Source organism: Tamandua tetradactyla, chromosome 3 (genome assembly GCF_023851605.1).
Source record: "Tamandua tetradactyla isolate mTamTet1 chromosome 3, mTamTet1.pri, whole genome shotgun sequence".
Lineage (NCBI taxonomy): Eukaryota > Metazoa > Chordata > Mammalia > Pilosa > Myrmecophagidae > Tamandua > Tamandua tetradactyla.
In genome coordinates, this window is record NC_135329.1 from 84777864 (window position 1) to 84792646 (window position 14783).

General features: G+C 39.0%; 1 protein-coding gene across 8 annotated transcripts in view; it reads left to right on the forward strand.

Annotated features, from left to right (window-relative positions):
- SAP130 (Sin3A associated protein 130) overlaps positions 1–14783 on the forward strand; it is a 132672-nt gene that overhangs the window by 98943 nt on the left and 18946 nt on the right. For all 8 annotated transcript variants that reach the window (XM_077153435.1, XM_077153433.1, XM_077153434.1 and 5 more), the window contains one exon: positions 7900–8258. In XM_077153435.1, coding sequence (XP_077009550.1) covers positions 7900–8258 — 359 coding nt within the window. The remainder of the gene's footprint in view (positions 1–7899; positions 8259–14783) is intronic.

The window sequence follows — 14783 nt, forward strand, 5'->3', positions numbered from 1 at the left end:
TAATTAACACCCTAGGTGTTCTTTAGGATTGGCAGGAATGGTTTTGGTTGGAGGTTGGCAAGTTATGGTAGATAGCAATGTCTAGCTGAATCTTGCATTAAGAGTGACCTCCAGAGTAGCCTCTCGACTCGATTTGAGCTCTCTCAGCCACTGATATCCTATTTGTTACACTTTTCCCCCTTTTGGTCAGGATGCATTGTTGATTCCACGGTGCTAGGGCCAGACTCATCCCTGGGAGTCATATCCCATGTTGCTGGGGAGACTTTCACCCCTGATGTCATGACCCACATGAGGATTGGGCAGTGATTTCACTTGCAGAGTTGGGCTTAGGGAGAGAGAGAAGCCCTCTGGAAGTAACTCTTAGGTATAACCATAGGCAGGCTAAGCTTCTCTGCCACATAAATAAGCTTCACAAGAGTAAGCCTCAAGATCAAGGGCATGGTCTGTTGAGTTAGGAATCCCTAATGTTTGAGACAGTATCAGGAGTTTCAATCTACCCAATTTTTATCCTTTATCTCCCCTTATTATTTATTATTTTTTATAGCCATTTATCCATGGTTAAAAGGAACATCAGACACAAGGTTTTCACAATCACACAGACATATTGTAAATGCTATATAGTTTTATATAGTTTTCTTCAAGAATCAGGGCTGCTGGAACACAGTTCAACCGTTTCAGGTACTTCCTTCTAGCCACTCCAATACACTGTAAACTAAAAAGGAGTATCTGTATAATGTGTAAGGATAACCTCCAGGATAGCCTCTTGACTCTGTTTGAAGCCACTGAGACTTTATTTTGTCTCATTTCTCTCTTACCCTTTTTGATCAAGAAGGCTTTCTCACTCCCATGATGCCGGGTCCTGGCTCATCCCTGGAAGTCATGTCCCACATAGGAAGAGGGCAGTGAGTTCACCTGCCAAGTTGGCTTAGAGAGAGATTGTCTCTAATTTTTAAAGCCAGTTGCCCTAAGGTAAAGGCATTTGCATTGGGTGACTTGAATCATGTCATCTAAAGTACAGATTTGCAAATGGAAATCTTTTAGGGAACCACCAGACTGGTAAAATAATGACAGTTTTAACCAATGTCACATTCAAATAATGTCCTTCTTGGTGGCTACCGGCTATTGGTTTACACCACGGTTGTGGACTTTTGGTTTTCAAGGTCATTGCTCAGTTGGCAAAAATGCAGTGGAAATAGGGCAGATTCAAACAACATAAACTTCACTGCTCTTACAAAGATTCAGCCATTTTTATTAATTTTTGCCAGATTGTTACAAGCCCTTGGTTAATTTCAGAGAGTTCTGAAAAAATTGACTCTCACAAATTTTGCAGGTTTTTTTCCCACTGTTTTCTTAGAGGGGTGAGTTTTCAGAGTCCCTTCCTCTACCATTTTTGCTGATGTCATTGGTTATTCTGTTTTTTAATTCCAGAATAATCCTTAACCTTCCCTTACCCCCATTTTTTTATTAGTGCAGGAATCTTTTGGTCAGTCTGGTTGTTGCATGTCCTTTCCTGTGCTTACTATTTTAAGGCTTTTTTTGGGGGGAGGGGGGCTAGCATCCTTTTTTTTTAAACTTTTTTTTTAATTTTTTTTATTAATCAAAAAAAAGAAAAGAAATTAACACAACATTTAGAAATCATTCCATTCTACACATGCACTCAGTAATTCTTAGTATCATCACATAGATGTATGATCATCATTTCTTAGTACATTTGCATCGATTTAGGAAAAGAACTAGCAAAACAGCAGAAAAAGATATAGAATGTTAATATAGAGAAGAGAATTAAAATAATAATACTAATAAAAATATATATATGTATAAAAAAGGAAAAATAAAAATAACAAAAACAAAAGATACAAACAAACAAACAAAAAACCATATTTCAGGTGCAGCTTCATTCAGTGTTCCAACATAGTTACATTACACTTAGGTATTATTGTGCTGTCCATTTTTGGGTTTTTGTATCTAGTCCTGTTGCACAGTCTGTATCCCTTCAGCTCCAATTACCCATTATCTTACCCTGTTTCTAACTCCTGCTGGTCTCTGTTACCAGTGATATATTCCAAGCTGATTCTCAAATGTCGGTTCACATTAGTGGGACCATACAGTATTTGTCCTTTAGTTTTTGGCTAGACTCACTCAGCATAATGTTCTCTAGGTCCATCCATGTTATTACATGCTTCATAAGTTTAGTCTGTCTTAAAGCTGCATAATATTCCATCATAGGTATACGCCACAGTTTGTTTAGCCACTCATCTGTTGATGGACATTTTGGCTGTTTCCATCTCTTTGCAATTGTAGATAATGCTGCCATAAACACTGGCGTGCAAATGTCCGTCTGTGTCTTTGCCCTTAAGTACTTTGAGTAGATACCTAGCAGTGGTATTGCTGGGTCGTAATCCATTCTGCCATTCTATGTCTTTTGATTGGGAAATTCAGTCCATTAACTTTTAGTGATATTACTGTTTGGATAATATTTTCCTCTACCATTTTGGCTTTTGTATTATATATATCATATCTGATTTTCCTTCTTTCTACACTTTACTCCATACCTCTCTCTTCTGTCTTTTCGTATCTGACTCTAGTGCTCCCTTTAGTATTTCTTGCAGAGCTGGTCTCTTGGTCACAAATTCTCTCAGTGACTTTTTGTCTATAAATGTTTTAATTTCTCCTTCATTTTTGAAGGACAATTTTGCTGGATATAGAAGTCTTGGTTGGCAGTTTTTCTCTTTTAGTAATTTAAATATATCATCCCACTGTCTTCTAGCTTCCATGATTTCTGCTGAGAAATCTACACATAGTCTTATTGGGTTTCCCTTGTATGTGACAGATTGTTTTTCTCTTGCTGCTTTCAAGATCCTCTCTTTCTCTTTGACGTCTGACATTCTAACTAGTAAGTGTCTTGGAGAACGCCTATTTGGGTCTAATCTCTTTGGGGTGCGCTGCACTTCTTGGATCTGTAAATTTAGGTCTTTCATAAAAGTAGGGAAATTTTCAGTGATAATTTCTTCCATTAGTTTTTCTCCTCCTTTTCCCTTCTCTTCTCCTTCTGGGACACCCACAACACGTATATTTGTGCGCTTCATATTGTCATTCAGTTCCCTGATCCCCTGCTCAAGTTTTTCCATTCTTTTCCCTATAGTTTCTGTTTCTTTTTGGAAATCAGATGTTCCATCCTCCAGTTCACTAATTGTAGCTTCTGTCTCTTTAGATCTACAATTGTAGGTATCCATTGTTTTTTCTATTTTTTCTTCTTTGTCCTTCAGTCCCATAAGTTCTGTGATTTGTTTTTTCAGATTTTCTATTTCTTCTTTTTGTTCAGCCCATGTCTTCTTCATGTCCTCCCTCAATTTATTGATTTGGTTTTTGAAGAGTTTTTCCATTTCTGTTCGTATATTCAGCATTAGTTGTCTCAGCTCCTGTATCTCATTTGAACTATTGGTTTGTTCCTTTGACTGGGCCATATCTTCAATTTTCCGAGCGTCATCCATTATTTTCTGCTGGTGTCTGGGCATTTGATCAGATTTCCCTGGGTGTGGGACCCGGCTGGTTGCAAGGTTTTTCTGTGAAATCTCTGGGCTCTGTTTTTCTTTTCCTGCCCAGTAGGTGGCGCTCGTCTGTCTGCGGGGCCCACCAGTAAAAGATGCTGTGGCTCCTTTAACTTGCCAATCCAAATCTCGCAGTCGGCCCGGGAAACCGCGCGTGGAGGGGGGGTCGCCGGCCGCCGCGGCTTGGGGGAGTGCTGGTCCAAATTGCCCAGCTGGCCCGAGACGCCAAGCGTGGCGGGAGGGCCCCGCTATCCAACGTTCCCAGTCAGACCGGGGAGCCACGTGCGTGGAGGGGACCCCAGTCGCCAGCCGCCCCAGCCAGGAAAACGCGCGCCCCTCAGGTATCTCACTGCAGCGGATTCTCCCTGCCTGTTCAGGCGTTCCAGAATGGGGTACGCTGTCTTTTTGGTCTCTGTCGTGGCTCCGGGAGCTGTTATGTATTGTTTCTGTTTCTTTAGTTGCTTTTCTGGAGGAGGAACTAAGACCCGCGCGTCTTACTAAGCTGCCATCTTCTCTGGAAGCTGGGGGGGGGGGGGGGTTAGCATTCTGATAGGTGGGCAATAGTATCTCATCAGAACTTTAATTTACATTTCCTTCATGGCTAAACTTGTTAAATGCCTATTACCTGTGCTTATTTGCCACCTGTGTGTATCCTTCTTTAGTGCACAGTCTCTTTGTTCAGTTTATTTTTTGCCCATTTTCTAATGGAATTGTGTTTGATAGTTCCTTTGTCACATACGTGTTTGGCATTTAGTTTCTTCCAGTCTGTAACCTGTGGTTTCAACCTCTTAGAGAGGGCTTGTGCAAAGCACAAGTTTTTAATTTTAGTCAAGTCCGATTTGTCACTTTTTTTACACCAAAACCATTTGTGGTGTCATATCTGAGAATTCTTTGTCTAATCCTAGCTCAGAAAGATTTTCTCCTATATTTTCTTAAAAAAGCTTTATACTTTTATATTTAGATCTACGATCCATTTTGAGTTAATTTGTATATATGGTATGAGCTTTAGGCCAAAAGTTCGTTTGCGTATGGAAGTATAGTTGTTTGGGCCTTAAATTTGAGGGATGTGAATTTGTGTTTTTTAAATAACCTGAATTTTCAGCACTGTTAGTTTAAGTAGGTAGACCAGCACATCTGTTGGATGAAATATTTTTCTAATTTAAAAATTAATATTTATGAAGAATGTGTATTGACATGAGTAATGCTTCTTATAAAATTTTTAAATAGAGTGTACATTTTTAAGCAAAATACTTGTAGCTACTTTATATGCCTAAACTATCTAGAAAAATATCCTAGTATTGTTAAAGTGGTCCTAGACTGAGTATGGGAGGATACTACTTGCAATTTATGTATTTCTGTAAATGTTGGACCTTTGCCAAGTGCTCAAATTACCAGTCTTTTGAAAAAACATCATTTTATAAAAACTATATATGAAATATAAGTATGGCTGTATTTGAAAAAAAAAAAAAAACAGAACATCTCCAAAGACAGCATATGCACTAAAGAATTCTAAGGGAAGAATGCAGTTGTGCTAGTTTTCTAGCTGCCAGAATGCAATATACCAGAAACAGAATGACTTTTAAAAAGGGGAATTTAATAAGTTGCTAATTTACAGTTCTAAGGCTGAGATAATGTCCCAATTAAAGCAAGTCTATAGAAATGTCCAAACAGACGTATCTAGGGAAAGATGCCTTGGTTCAAGAAGGCCGATGAAGTTCAGGGTTTCTCTCTCAAGTGAGAAGGTACATGGTGAACACAGTCAGGGTTTCTCTCTCAAGTTAGAAGGCGCATGGTGAATACAGAGTTTCTCTCTCGTCTGGAAAGGCACATGGTGAACACGGTCAGGGTTCCTCTCTTATCTGGAAGGGTACATGGTGAGCACGGCATCATCTGCTAGCTTCTTCTCCTGGCTTCCTGTTTCCAGAAGCTCCCTGGGAGGCATGTTCCTTCTTCATCTCCAAAGGTCACTGGCTGATGGACTCTTCTTCTTGTGACTATGTCGTTCTGCTCTGCTGTCTCTGAATCTTTCATTCTCCAAAATGTTTCCTCTTCTATAGGACTCCAGAAACTTATCAAGACCCACCCAAATGGGTGGAGACATGTCGTCGCCTAATTCAGTTTCACAACCACTCTTGACTAAATCGCATCATCCAGAGAGAGGATCTGATTACAGTTTCAAATATACAGTATTGAATAGGGATTATTCTACCTTTATAAAATGGAATTTAGATTAAAACATGGCTTTTCTAGGGGACATGCATCCTTTCAAACCAGCACAGCAGTGAAAGTTGATCATCTTTTTATGGATTGGCTTTAAGTGATTTCTTTAAAATTTTCTGTTTTCTAAGTTATTTTCATTACTGCTTATAAATAAAACAGTGGGACAGACAAACAAAATATATTTTGTTTTGTATTTCCTGTCGGAAGTGAAATTTGCATAATATACAATCAGCCATTTTAAAGTGTACAATTCCATGGGGTTTAGTGCATTCAAAATGTTGTGCAGGGTGCATGGGTAGTTCAGTGGTTAATATGCCTGCCTTCCATGCGGGAGACCCAGGTTCAATTCCCAGACCATGCACCCAAAAAAAAGTGTGCAACCACCAGTTTTCCACTAGTTTCAAAACTTCTTCATCACCTTATGAAAATACCCCATGCGTAAGTAATCATTCACTGTTTCCCCTCACCATTTCTTTTGATACCTTCTAATCCATTTTCTTCCCCTATGAATTTACACATTATAGATATATCATATAAAAAGAATTATACATTATGTAGCCCTTTGTATCTGACTTCTTTTATTTAGCTTAATGTTATCAAGGTTCATCCCTAAGTATCATATATCAGTACTGTGTTCCTTTTTATGGCTGAATAATATTCCATTGTATCCTAATTTGTTTATCCATTCATCCATTGGTGGACATTTCTGTTGCTTCCACTTTTTTGGCTATTGTAAATAATGCTGCCATAACATTCATATTCTGCAAGTTGCTGAGTGGACATATTTTCATTCTTTGGAGTATACATCTAATAGAATTTCTGGGTCATTTGATAATTCCGTTTAACTTTTTCAGGTAACCACCAAACTATTTCCCACAGGGTCTGCAACATCTTACATTCCCACTGGCAACATACAAGGATTCATATTTCTCCACATTCTAACCAACACTTATTTTATACTAGTTTTTTTTAATATTATTATTATTAAAGCCATTCTAATGGGTGTCCAAGTGGTATCTCAGGATTTTGATTTTCATTTTCTTAATAGCCATTGATGTTAACCATCTTTTCTTGTTTTTGTTGCTATTTGTATATCTTCTTTGAAGAAATGTCTAAGTCCGTTGCCCATTTTTTGCAGTTGGGTGGTTTGCCTTTTTGTTGTTGAGTTGTTGGTTCTTTATATATTCTGGATACTAGGCCCACAGCATATATGTGATTTGCCACTATTTTCTCCCATTCTGTAGGATGTCCTTTGATGTACAAAAAAATTTTAATTTTTATGAAGTCCAATTTATCTTTTTTCCTTTTGGTTGCTTGTGCTTTTAGTGTTATATCTAAGAAACCATTGCCAGATCTGAGGTCATGAAGTTTACTCCTTCATGACCTCAGTTCTCACAGCTCCATTTCTTGAAAAGACTAATCTTTCCCTATTGAATGGTTTGGCACCAGTGTTGAGAATCAGTTGACGATACACATTTGGGTTTATTTCTTACTCGCAGTTCTCATACATTGGTCCATTTTGTCTGTCCTTAGGCCATTACCACACTGTTTTGAACATATTAGCTTTGCAGTAAGTTTAGATAGTGAGTCCTCTTATTTTCTTTTTGTTTTTCAATATTGGGGACTCTTGAAGTTCCATATGAATTTGGAACTTCCATTACTACAAAAAAGTGCCATTAGAATTTTGTTTCTATATACTAGCAGTGAACATTCTGACAATAAATTTAAGAAAACAGTCTATTAACAATAGAAACAAAAAGAATAAAATACTTAAGAATAAGTTTAACCAGGTAGGTAAAATTTTTGTCCACCCAGAATTGCAAAACCTTGCTGAAAGAAGCTAAGGATTTAAAAAATGGAAAGGAATCCATATTCATGGATTGGAAAATTTAATTTTGTTAAGATGGCAATATTCCCCAAAGAAATCTATAGATTCAGTGCAATCCATATCAAAATTCCCCTGGGGGATATTTTTAAAACCTGAATTCCCTTTAAAAGTTCCCTTAATGTTCAACTTTTAGAAACAAGGAGTAGAATATCAGATGTGCCATGTATTGTACGAAAAGAATTGGACAGATAAGTTGAGGCATTTTCTGTTGTTTGCTACATATGCTTTGCTTTTGTGTTTCAGTGCCAAACCAAAGTCGGAAATCCATGTATCTATGGCTACTCCAGTAACTGTGTCTGTGGAGACCGTGTCTAATCAAAACAGTGACCAGCCCACCATCGTGGTTCCCCCAACCGCTCAGCAGCCTCCACCAGCCATGCCAGCCATGATTGCAGCAGCCAGTCCCCCCTCACAACCCACGGTTGCCCTTTCCACCATTCCTGGCGCAGTCCCCATCACACCACCCATCACCACCATTGCAGCAGCCCCTCCACCGTCAGCATCTGTGGGCAGCAGTCTCTCTTCTGTTTTGGGCCCCCCTGTACCTGAGATAAAAGTTAAAGAAGAGGTGGAACCTTTGGACATCATGAGGCCAGTTTCTGGTAAGTTCATTTCCAGAATACATTATTAGTTGTTTCTTCCCTTTTCCCTAAATCTACCTTGGAGACCAAACTCGTGTTTGACCCTCAGCCAGCAAATCTACCTCCTTGATGCCTCTTTTAAATGATCCCCACTAGAATTCTCTTCATGATTTGTGTTCATCAAAAGGTTTAGTTCCCTTGTGTGGTTTATTTACATTTCATTGGTTTTTAATAAAAGGAGGAAGGTTTTGTTCTTCTTTTGAAAGCTAAAACCATTTTGCTGCCTTTTTGTAATTTTACTCTTCTTACAAAAACTGTGACAGACTAGTATTTCCCTGTGGATAGCTTTATTTAATGTTTTTTCCTTTGGATTCATTTTAAAAAATTGTCATGTAAAAGGAGTCCAAGTATGGGCATAATTTTCAGTTTATTCCTTATCAGTTTCTGAAAGGAATTTGAAAGCTATCCTATGTAGCAAAGTAAGATTTATGTGGTTGAAAATACTTTCTTGAAAAACATGCAGGTGATCAGTAAAACCCTAGAACTGTTCATTACTCCTTTTTCCCTTTTACTATTAACTTCAAACTTCCACTTAGTAAAAGTCAGGTCAGTTTGGAGGTTTTCTTTTTTGCTTTTTTTGTTGTTCTTTTAAAAAAAAAAACTTATAATGGAATTTTATTTTTCCTGACTACAAAAGTAACATGTTCACTGTAGGAAACTTAGGAAATACAGACAATTCCAAAGAAGAAAATAAATTAGTTTGTGCTCCACTTACCCAGCCATAACCTCTTACCATTTCAGTGTTCAGTCTTCCATTTTCCATGTGGTCATTGTATTAAGAAGTGTGGTTGTGCTATTTGTATAGCTTTTTTAAAATATATATATAGCTTTTTAAACCTGTATATTTACTTTTTTTGAACATAAAATCTTTATTTCCAACGTAATTTTTAGACATAAATATTGTTTTATTTAGGTCAGCTAAACAGTGTTCATTTATAATGTTTTTTTAGCTCATCTTTTGAAAAAAGAAGTTTCTATAAATTTTAGAAATGTGGAAAACCTTTATATGCATTTTTTGTTAGGGAGTGAAATGAATTAGGGGAAATAACTAAAGTCATCATTTACAGTTGAATGTTGTGCCCCAGAGAAAAGTGACTTGGTTAAATTCAACAAACAATTAGAGTTGTTGCCCTAATGGGCAAGGTTAGGTTTGGAAGCCACATATCAGAGGGAGTTTCTTTTGTCCACCATTAACTAGACTCAAGATTTATTATCTGTATATTGGTGTAAAATATTTTTTAAAATATTTTATCCTGTTCTCAAAATCGAAGAAATAATTCTTTATGAAATTATTTCTCTTTTAAACTCCTAATTGTGATTTTTAAAAAACTCATTGCTGGCAGAAATAGGTCAAAAGTTAAAAGTTACGTGTAAAAGATTTCAGAGCAAAAGCCACACCTTTTCAAAAAAACAAAATTCTTGTCTATTTGCCTTAAACAAACAAACAAAAGAAAACAATGAAACCTGGGAATTGAATTTCAAATCGGTAGAAGGACATTTTAAGTTTCATTTTTAAATATGTATTAAATGTTGCTGTTAGAAAATAAAATTTATTATTTTAAATCTAAGGAGGGAAGGCTTATGCATCATAGTACTTTAGTGATTTTGAAAGTTCATTAACCAAAACTCTCCACCCACCCCATTTTCAGCAAGATTATATTTGAATAATCTCAATCAAATAAAATTATAAACTACTTTTAAGTACTTCTGTTAAACGTGATACTATTTTATCGATCATTAACTACTTGGTGGACGATGTTCTTCACTGTAAGGGAATTTTTCCAAGGATATAAAGTTGTGTAAGAAGCAGTGTAAGTTCTTTTGGGGCTTTGCTGTGTTTCTAGTCTAGAAACATAGATTAGATACAAGACGCATCAAATCTATAAAAGGAAATGGAGAGGATGTGTTATTTTTGCTTGTCCAGCATTCATTTCCTCCTTTGGGGGCTCCTATGGAGAACCAACCCCACCTGCACTTTTAGTCTATGGGATTCACATGGGGCTGACCACAACTCCCTTCATCTTCAGAGTGGGCTCCTAGGGTGAACAGCTTTCCCAGTTTGCCTAGAATTGAGGCATTTCCTGGAACACAGAGCTTTCAGTGCTAAACCTAGAAAAGTTCCTGGCGAACTAGGATGAGTTAATCATTCCTTCAGCAGCTGCTGTTAAATAAAATAGAAGCCTGGAGGTGTTGGTGGTCATCACTGTCAGCATAAAAGGAAAGCCCACCTGGGAATGAAGCCAGCAGAGAAGAAAGCAAAACCAAGATATGGAGCCTGACACCTAGTGACATTGAGCACATGGCTTTGGTTTACTTGAAGTTCCATCCCTGGTCTTTTCCATTACATGAGCCAATAAATTCTCCCTTTGGTAAAATTGGTTTAAACGGGATTTCTATCACTTATATCTGAAGAGGTTTTGACTAATACAGGAGATTAGAAAAAACGTATTTGCTGACACTACACTGTCAGGTAAGGAAAGTGCTATAAAGGAGGCCCAAAATGGGGGAAATTAAATTGTGCAGAGGGTAAGTTCCGCTATAGGAGTCAGGAATCAGATCCAGGATGAACTGGTGTTTTATTGGTTCTTGTATGTTAAATGTGTTGTTTTTTATTGGTGCTGTAATAAATTACCACAGGCTTAGTGGTTTAAACAATATGCATTATCTTACAGTTCTGGAGATTGGAAGTCTAAAGTGGGTTGATGGAGACCCGGGTTTGATTCCCGGTGCCTGCCCATGCAAAAAAAAAAAAAAAATTAAAATGGGTTGAAGTGGTTGTGTTACTTCTGGAGACTCTAAGGGAGAATCCATTTCTTTGCCTTTTTGTACCTTCTAGAGGCTGTTTTCCTTGGCTTCTGGCCCCATCCTCCATCTTCAAAGCCAGCAATGTAAAATCTTCTAAGCTTTCTCTGTGATTCTGACTCTCCCACCTCCCTCTTTCCCTTATAAGGACCCTTGTGATTATATCAGGCCCACCAAGAAAATATAGGATAATATCTCCATCACGAGGTCCTTAAGTTAATCACATCTACAAAGTTCCTTTACCATGAAAGGGGCAATATTCATAATCTTTGAGATTGAAGCTGGAAAGGGTTGATTAAAACCATATTACTTTGTGCTCAGGGAAGGAGTTCAACTTAATTTAGGAGGTAGTGAGATAAAAACACACTTTCTGTGTTGAGAAAACAGAATGGTATAGCATTGTCTTTGCCCTCAGAAAGCTTTCAGTCTAGTTGGAGAGAAAGACAGTTATATGTAGTGACCATATTTCCCCATAACAGACCTAGTTTACACCATTTTGCCCCACATAAATATTCATAGTGTCCTCTGCCACTCCTGGTTAGGATGATAAAATGTATCATAATGTACCTAAATGCCATTATCATTAGTATTTATTGAATATTATCAGGCAGGGTCTCTTTGTTAGGTTCTGAAGAAGAGTAACAGACTGTCATGGTTAGGGACAGGTGTCAACTTGGCCAAGTTGTGGTACCTGTTCATCTGATTGGGCAAGCGCTGGCCTGTCTGTTTCAATGAGGACATTTCATAGGATTAGGTCATGATCACGTCAGCTACATCCACAGCTGATTCCATTTGTAATCAGCCAAAGGGGAGTGTCTTCTGCAATTAGTGATGCTAAATGCAATCATGGGAAGCCTTTTAAGGAGGACTCAGAGGAGACAGGTTGCATTCCTGCTTTGGCTGGTGAGCCTCTCCTGTGGAGTTCATCCAGGCCATCCATTGGAGTCATCGGCTTCGAAGCCTGCCCTGTGGAATTTGGACTCTGCGTTCCTATGGTCACGTGAGACACTTCCATAAATTTTATATTTGCAAGTGTTCCCTGTTGATTCTGTTTCTCTAGAGAACCCTAACTAATACATCTTGGTACCGGGAGTGGTTCTTAAGGAACAGGATCTTAAAAATGGGTTTTTATGAATGGTTTTCTACTCTGACTGGGCTCAGAGACACTAAGGACTCTGAGTCCCATAATCAGAATGACACTCCCAATCCATGGAGTGAGTTGGCAAAGGAGATAGTCAAAGTATCATCATTTGATTCTCCTAATGCTTCACTTGTACGAAGCCAGACTCTGAGGGATAATGTTTTTGACACCTTTACAGAGTTTTGTAGAAATAAGAGTTATAGAAATGTTGGTTGGTTGTTGTTAGATACACTGTCTACATTAAGGGGTGAAAGGAATGGGCTTAGGGCTTCAAACAAAAAGCTTAAGTGCCGTCTGAAAGATGTAGAGGTTTCTATGAGTATCCTGAAGGAAAATTTTATTTCCTGTAGCCGTAGACTTGAGATCTCTGAAAATCAGACTCAGAATCTTATTGTTAGAGTAGCAACTTTACAACGTAAACTGAAATCTCAGTCTTGCATGGTGTCTGCCGTTAAAGTGAGGGCATTGATTGGAAAGGAGTGGGACCCTGAAAAATGGGGTGGTGACATATGGATTGATAAGGATGTTGGGGGTGAGGTTGAAGCCCTAGACCATGCTGAGCCTTCTTTAGATAATCCTGTAATAGTCTGCCCTGAGGACATAGCCGCCCCACCTCCAGCCTGCCTTGAGGAATTGGCCACCCAACCTCCTCCTGAAGGGATTAGCCCTAGAGTTATTAATCCTGTTTCACCAGATGAAACTGCAAATGAAAGCCCTGAAGCAAATGGCTTGGAAGCTATTTCTAATTCTTTTCATGACCCACCCCCACCACCCCTCATTTCTTCTAGACCTATAACTAGACTAAACTCTCAACAGGCCCCTAAAGGTGAGGTACAAAGTATCACACATGAGGAGGTACGTTATACTCCAAAAGAACTGTGTGAGTTTTCCAATTTATATAGACAGAAATCAGGGGAATATGTGTGGCAATGGATTTTAAGAGTGTGGGATAATGGTGGGAGGAATATAAGGCTGGATCAGGCTGAATTTATTGATATAGGCCCACTAAGCAGAGATTCTGCATTCAATGTTATAGCTAGAGCAGTTAGAAAAGGTGTTAACAGCTTGTGTGGGTGGTTGGTTGAAACATGGATCAAAAGGTGGCCAACATTACCTGAGGTTGAAATGCCAGAACTGCCCTGGTATAATGTAGATGAGGGGATCCAGAGGCTTAGAGAGATTGGGATGTTAGAGTGGATTTATCATGCAAAGCCTGCTCTTACACCCCAGGAATGTCCAGAGGATGCACCTTTTACCAGAACAGTGAGAAATAAGTTTGTGAGACTAGCACCATCATCCCTCAGGAGCTCTGTTGTTGCACTTCTCTGTAGGTCAGATATTACTGTAGGAACTGCTGTCACTGAGCTGGAATCCTTAAACACAATGGGGATGACAGGATCCCGATTTGGCAGAAGCCAGGTGGCAGCACTTAATCACCAAAGACAGGGTAGACCTGGGTATTATAATAGAAAACAAACTCAAAGGAGGCATCAGAATTATACGACACGCAGAGATTTGTGGCATTGGCTAGTAAATCATGGGGTGCCTAGAAATACAATAGAAGGGCAGTCTACTAAATTCTTGTTGGAGCTGTATAAACAAAAGAGTTCTAGGTCTTTTGTTTAAAAGGGAACAGAAGTCTAACCTGAATTACAAAAACACAGAGTCACGGCCCCTTAACCAATTTCCAGACTTGAAACAGTTTACAGACCCTGAGCCCCTTGAATGAAGGGGAGGCCAGGTCCCTATGGGGGAGAAATCTGTTACACTGCCACAAATTTATACTGTTAACCTTCCTCTAAGTCTTCCCCAAGGAGACCGACGGCCTTTTACCAGGGTAACTGTGCATTGGGGAAAAGGAAATGATCAGATATTTCGGGGATTATTAGACACTGGTTCAGAAGTGACATTAATTCCAGGGGATCCAAAAGGTCACTCTGGACCACCAGTCAGAGTGGGGGCTTATGGAGGCCAGGTGATCAATGGAGTTTTAGCTCAGGTCCGTCTCACAGTGGGTCCAGTGGTCCCCGGACCCATCCTGTAGTTATTTCCCCTGTTCCGGAATGTATAATTGGCATAGACATACTGAGCAACTGGCAGAATCCCCATGTTGGTTCTCTAACTCGTGCAGTGAGGGCTATTATTGTGGGAAAGGCCAAGTGGAAGCCGCTAGAACTGCCCCTACCAAGCAAAATAGTAAATCAAAAGTAATACCGTATTCCTGGAGGGATTGCAGCAATTACTGCCACTCTTAAGGACTTGAAAGATGCAGGGGTGGTGATTCCCACCACGTCCCCATTCAACTCTCCTATTTGGCCTGTGCAGAAAACAGATGGGTCTTGGAGAATGACAGTGGATTATCGTAAACTCAACCAGGTGGTAACTCCAATTGCAGCTGCTGTTCCAGATGTAGTATCATTGCTTGAGCAAATCAATACATCCCCTGGTACCTGGTATGCAGCTATTGATCTGGCAAATGCTTTTTTCTCAATAGCTATTAGTAAGGACCACCAGAAACAGTTTGCTTTCAGCTGGCAAGGTCA